Below are 6,172 nucleotides of genomic sequence, written 5' to 3'. Positions count from 1 at the left end.
CCAGGTGTCCGGGGGCCCCTTTCCCATAATGGGCCCAGGCGTCCGGGGGTCCCTTCCCATAATGGGCCCAGGTGTCCAGGGGATGTTTCCCATAATGGGCCCAGGCGTCCGGGGTCCTTTTGCACCAGGGGCCCAGGCGTCCGGGGGTCCTTTCCCATAATGGGCCCAGGCGTCCGGGGACCTCCTCCCTAATGGGCCCAGGCATCCGGGGGCCCAGGCGTCTGGGGGTCCCTTTGCAAAATGGGCCCAGGCGTCCGGGGGTCCTTTTGCACCAGAGGCCCAGGCGTCCGGGGGGACGTTTCCCCTAATGGGCCCAGGCGTCCGGGGGTGCTTTTGCACCGGGGACCCAGGCGTCCGAGGAGCTGCTCCCTAATGGGCCCAGGCGTCCGGGGGTCCTTTCCCATAATGGGCCCAGGCGTCCGGGTGCCCCTTTCCATAACGGGCCCAGGGGCCCAGGTGTCCGGGGACCTTCTCCATAATGGGCCCCGGCGTCCGGGGGTCCCTTTGCACCAGGGGCCCAGGCGTCCGGGGGATGTTTCCCATAATGGGCCCAGGCGTCCGGGGGAGCTTCTCCATAATGGGCCCAGGTGTCTGGGGGTCCCTTTCCCATAATGGGCCCAGGCGTCCGGGGGTCCCTTTGCACAAGGGGCCCAGGCGTCCGGGGACCTTTTCCATGATGGGGGAGCTGTTTCCTAATGGGCCCAGGCGTCCGGGGATCTGCTCCCGAATGGGCCCAGGCATCCGGGGGTCCCTTCCCATAATGGGCCTAGGCGTCCGGGTGCCCCTTTCCATAATGGGCCCAGGGGCCCAGGTGTCCGGTGATCTGCTCCCTAATGGGCCCAGGCGTCCGGGGGACCTTCTCCCTAATGGGCCCAGGCGTCCGGGGGTCCCTTTGCACAAGGGGCCCAGGCGTCCAGGGGAGCTTCTCCATAATGGGCCCAGGCGTCCGGGGGATGTTTCCCATAATGGGCCCAGGCGTCCGGGGACCTCCTCCCTAATGGGCCCAGGCGTCCGGGGGCCCAGGCGTCCGGGGGACCTTTCCCATAGTGGGCCCAGGCGTCCGGGGGACGTTTCCCATAATGGGCCCAGGCGTCCGGGGGTCCCTTTGCACAAGGGGCCCAGGCGTCCGGGGGAGGTTTCCTATAATGGGCCCAGGCGTCCGGGGTCCTTTCCCATGATGGGCCCAGGCGTCCGGGGGCCCAGGCGTCCGGGGGACCTTTCCCGTAATGGGCCCGGGCGTCCGGGTACCCCTTTCAATAATGGGCCCAGGCGTCCGGGGACCTTTTGCACCAGGGGCCCAGGCGTCCGGGGGAGCTTCTCCATAATGGGCCCAGGCGTCCGGGGTTCTTTCCCATAATGGGCCCAGGCGTCCGGGGACCTCCTCCCTAATGGGCCCAGGCGTCCGGGGGCCCAGGTGTCCGGGGGTCCTTTCTCATAATGGGCCCAGGCGTCCGGGGGTCCCTTCCCATAATGGGCCCAGGCGTCCGGGGGATCTTTCCCATCGCGGCGCCGGCGTCTCCAGGTTTCGCCTTCCCGGACTGGGCCTACAAGCCGGAGTCGAGCCCGGGCTCGCGGCAGATCCAGCTGTGGCACTTCATCCTGGAGCTGCTGCGGAAGGAGGAGTACCAGGGGGTCATCGCGTGGCAGGGCGACTACGGCGAGTTCGTCATCAAGGACCCCGACGAGGTGGCGCGGCTGTGGGGCGTGCGCAAGTGCAAGCCCCACATGAACTACGACAAGCTGAGCCGGGCGCTGCGGTGAGCGGGGGGGCCCAGGCGTCCGGGGGGGCCCAGGCGTCCGGGTGTCCAGGAACAGGAGGGCCCAGGCGTCCGGGGACAGGAGGGGCCCAGGCGTCCGGGTGTCCAGGCGTCCGGGGGTCCCATGGGCAGGAGGGGCCCAGGTGTCCGAGGGTCCCATAGACAGGAAGGGCCCAGGCGTCTGGGGGACCCATGGGCAGGAGGGGCCCAGGCGTCCGGGGACAGGAGGGGCCCAGGCGTCCGGGGGGCCCAGGCGTCCGGGGGACCCATGGACGGGAGGGCCCAGGCGTCCGGGTGGGCCCAGGCATCCGAGGGTCCCATAGACAGGAAGGGCCCAGGCGTCCGGGTACCCAGGAACAGGAAGGGCCCAGGCATCTGAGGGGCCCAGGCGTCCGGGGGTCCCATAGACAGGAGGGGCCCAGGCGTCCGGGGAGAGGAGGGGCCCAGGCATCCGGGGGGCCCATGGACAGGAGGGCCCAGGCGTCCGGGTACCCAGGAACAGAAGGGGCCCAGGCGTCCAGGTGCCCCATGGTCAGGAGGGCCCAGGCGTCCGGGGGCAGGAGGGGCCCAGGCGTCCGGGGGACCCATAGACAGGAGGGCCCAGGCATCCGGGTATCCCATAGACAGGAGGGGCCCAGGCGTCCGAGGGGCCCAGGCGTCCAGGTACCCAGGAACAGAAGGGGCCCAGGTGTCCAGGTGGGCCCAGGCGTCCGGGTGCCCCATAGACAGAAGGGTCTGGGTGGGCCCAGGCATCCGGGGGGCCCAGGCGTCCGGGGGTCCCATGGACAGGAGGGGCCCAGGCGTCCGGGTGTCCCATGGACAGGAGGGGCCCAGGCGTCCGGGTGGGCCCAGGCGTCCGGGTGCCCCATGGACAGAAGGGGCCCAGGCGTCCGGGTGCCCCATAGGCAGGAGGGATCTGGGCGTCCCATGGGCAGGAGGGGCCCAGGCGTCCGGGGGTCCCATACACAGGAAGGGCCCAGTTGTCCGAGGGGCCCAGGCGTCCGGGTACCCAGGAACAGAAGGGGCCCAGGTGTCCGGGGGGGCCCAGGCGTCCGGGGGTCCCATGGGCAGGAAGGGCCCAGGCGTCCGGGGGTCCAGGAACAGGAAGGGCCCAGGCGTCCGGGGACAGAAGGGGCCCAGGCGTCTGGGTGGGCCCAGGCGTCCGGGTACCCGGGGACAGGAGGGGCCCAGGCGTCCGGGTGTCCCCGCACAGTCAGACTCCAGGCATCCAGGTACCCCCCACCCCCTCCCCCAGCTTCCCAGTGTCCCCCCAACTCACCCCTCCTGTCTCACCCCCCCCGCCCCGGCCGCCTGTCGTCCGCCTGACGGCAACAGCTACTACTACAACAAGCGCATCCTGCACAAGACCAAGGGCAAACGCTTCACCTACAAGTTCAACTTCAACAAGCTGGTCCTCGTCAACTACCCCTTCATCGACGTCGGGTTGACAGGTGAGCGCCTGTAGCGTCACCCGGCGGGCGGTTGTCACCCGCCGTCACCCGCTGACCCCCGTCCCCTACAGGCGGCCCGGTGCCGCAGAGCGCCCCGGCGGCGCCGTCGGGCGCTTCCCGCTTCCGCTTCCCGCCGCCTGTTGCCGAGGGGCTGTCGCCGGGCGCCGAGGAGCTGCGCTCGCCCGGCGGGGTGTTCGCGGCGGCGGTCGCCGCCCGCCGCCTGACGCGGGGCTCCGTGAGCGACTGTAGCGACGCCGCGTCGGCCGCCTCGGAGCTGGAGGAGCCGCCGGGTGACGACGCCGCGCGCGGTTGTTACCGCGCGCACAACCGGCCCCCGCCGCAGGACGCCGCCTTCCGCCTGTACCCGCGCGCGCGGGAGCCGCCGCTCAGCCCCTTCGCCGCTACAGGCGGCTCCCCGCTGCCCGGCGCGCTGTTGGCGCCGCTGTCACCCGCGCTGCCGCACACCCCGCTGGGCTACAGCCCCTCGCCCACCCTCAGCCCCATGTTCGGGGCCTCCTCCTCGTCCCGCTTCTCCTTCAGCCCGGAGGACCTACAGCGTTACCTACAGGCGCACGCGCAGAGCGTCTACAACTACCACCTGAGCCCCCGCGCCTTCCTGCACTACCCGGGGCTGGTGGTGCCGCAACCGCAGCGCCCCGAGAAGCTGTTGCCGGAGCCGCCGCCTGTTGCGGCGCCGCCTGTTGCGGTGCCGCCCTTCAAGTTCAAGCTACAGCCGCCGCCGCCGGGGCGCCGCAACCGGGACAAAGCGGCGGCGGCCGCCGGGGCCGACGCGACTGTAGCCGCTCCGGGTGTTGGCGGCGGGGAAGCGGGGGGCGCTCCGGGTGTTGGCGCCGGGGTTGTCACCCCCACCATGGGTGTTGTCACCCCCACCATGGGTGTTAACACCGGCACCACGGGGGTTGTCACCGGTACCATGGGGGTCGTCACCGGTACCACGGGTGTTGTCACCGGTACCATGGGTGTTGTCACCCCGAGCGCGGGTGACGTCACCGCCGCGGCGCCCCCCGCCCCCCCGCCCCACATCAAGGTGGAGCCGGTGTCGGAGGGGGAGTCGGAGGAGGTCGAGGTGACGGACGTCAGCGACGACGACAACGACCCCCCCGGGCAGCTACAGGCGGCGCCGCCTGTTCCCCCCCCGCCGCAACAGGCGGCCTGCGTCCCGCTGAAGCTCCGGTTCAAGCGGCGCTGGAGCGAGGAGCGGCGCCGGGGGGGGGGCGACGACAAGAAGCCCAAGGGGGGGGTTCCGGGTGACACCGGTGACGGTGACAACGGTGACACCCAACAACCGCCCCCTGGCGCAACAGGCGGCGGCCGCCGCGTCAGCGCCGAGCTACACCGCGCCGCGGCCCAGCTCTCCCTGCACTCCTAACGGGCGCCTGTCGCTACAGGCGGAGGCGCCTGTTGCCTGGTACAGGCGGAGGCGCCGCTTGTTGCCCCCCACCCCCCCCATTCTTTGGGGATTTTCTGCAGGTTTTTGGGCTAAAAAGCGGCGTTTTGGGGTGGTTTTCGCCCCCCCCCCAGGCGGCGCCTTTTGGGGGGAGAAACCGGCGGTTTGGTTAAAACGCCCCAAATTGTTACTTATCCCCCCCCCAAAAAAAGGCTTTTTGGGCTCATTTTTGGGGCAATTTTGGGCTCATTTTTGGGGCAATTTTGGTTTTTTTGCCCTTTTTCTCTATTGGGGGGGGTTACGCAGGGAACACCCCCCCCCCTCCCGAAGCCATCCCCAATTTTGGGGGTTTTTACCCCATTTTCCTCGCCTTTTTTTCCCCAATTTCCCCCCATTTGTACAAAAAACTTTTGCCTTGTTGGGGGGGCGCTTTAAGAAGGGGGAGGGGCTTCCCCCCCGCTCCCAATTCTCCCCTTTTTTCCCCCAAATTCCCCCCTCAGGTTAAAAAAAATGGGGCTTTTTAAGCACAAAAACGGTTGGGGGGGGGGGGACACGACCCCCCCCCCGGTGTGTGGGGGAGGGGCTGCATTAACGGCTTTATATAACCAAAAATAGCGGGGGGGGGCGGGTCTTAAGTGCCTCTTTATGGAGATGGGGTCCTTTTTGCCTGAAATGACGGGTTTTTGCCCCAAAACCAGGTGCCCCCCCCAAAAAAACCTCGTGTTTTTACCCCCCTCCCCCGCCCCGTGGTTTGGGGGGGGCGGGGCTCGGGGGCGGGGCCTGGGGGGCGGGGGGCGGGGCCTATCCGAAGCCTTATGGATCGCCTTGTAAATAGCGCGGGGGGGCGGGGCGGGTGGCGGGGGGGGCGGGTCTCATTTTACGACTGTAAAAAAGCAGAAAAAAACAAATAGGGAAAAAAACAATAAAAAATTCGCAGTTTCCGCCGCTTTTTTTGGGGCCGTTTCGGGCCCTTCGCGCCGCCCCCGCCCCCCTCCCAGCGCGGGGGCTGCCGGGATCCCGGCGTGCCCCGCGCGCGCCCCCGCGTTGCCCGGCAACGCCTCCCCCGCCCCCGCGTTGCCTGGCAACGCCTCCCCCGCCCGCGCGCGTTGCCCGGCAACGCCCCCCCGCCCGCGCGCGTTGCCCGGCAACGCCCCCTCCCACGCGCTCGCGTTGCCCGGCAACGCGCCCCCCTCCCGCCTCCGCCTCCCGCCCTGCCCCGCGCGCCGTTGCCGGGCAACGGCCCCGGAAGCGCCGCCCTTCCCGCGCCCCGTAGGGCCTCCATTTCCCGCCCTGCCCCGCGCGGCGCTTCCGGCCGCCCCCCCCGTTTCCATAATAGGGAGTGGGCGGGACGAGCGCCCCGCCCACCGCCTGCTACGTCACGCGCGGGGGCGGGACCCGGCCACGTGGCCGCTGGGCGGGGCGGCGGTGATGACGTATGGAGGGCGCGCCGCCCGTGACGTCACGCGCGTGCGCAGAGCCATCGAAGGTGCCAGAAGGGTCCGGGCGGCGGCGGCGGCGCCGGGTGAGCGGGACCGGAACCGGGAACCGGAACCGGG

At 70.1% G+C, this 6,172-nt stretch overlaps 1 protein-coding gene across 1 annotated transcript; it reads left to right on the top strand.

Moving 5' to 3' along the window:
- Window positions 1-1,515: 1,515 nt before the first annotated feature.
- Window positions 1,516-4,598, top strand: ERF (ETS2 repressor factor). The gene is made up of 4 exons (XM_088539058.1): window positions 1,516-1,757; window positions 3,093-3,208; window positions 3,280-4,029; window positions 4,219-4,598. Exons 1-4 carry the CDS (start codon window positions 1,726-1,728, stop codon window positions 4,596-4,598), a joined length of 1,278 nt encoding a protein of 425 aa, XP_088395184.1. The 5' UTR covers window positions 1,516-1,725.
- Window positions 4,599-6,172: the final 1,574 nt, after the last annotated feature.

The sequence above is a fragment of the Tinamus guttatus genome, unplaced genomic scaffold, assembly GCF_059628265.1.
Source record: "Tinamus guttatus ecotype Peru unplaced genomic scaffold, ASM5962826v1 Tinamus_guttatus_pri_ptg001357l, whole genome shotgun sequence".
Lineage (NCBI taxonomy): Eukaryota > Metazoa > Chordata > Aves > Tinamiformes > Tinamidae > Tinamus > Tinamus guttatus.
Note: the sequence above shows the minus strand (reverse complement) of the source record. Positions and strands in the feature narration are given on the sequence as shown.

Bases quoted from the DNA above. Each gene is read 5' to 3' on its own strand.
- ERF (XM_088539058.1), top strand. From the start codon at position 1,726: ATGAACTACGACAAGCTGAGCCGGGCGCTGCG. The intron at 1,758-3,092 runs GTGAGCGGGGGG...TGACGGCAACAG, and splicing joins AAGCTGAGCCGGGCGCTGCG to CTACTACTACAACAAGCGCA. The intron at 3,209-3,279 runs GTGAGCGCCTGT...CGTCCCCTACAG, and splicing joins CATCGACGTCGGGTTGACAG to GCGGCCCGGTGCCGCAGAGC.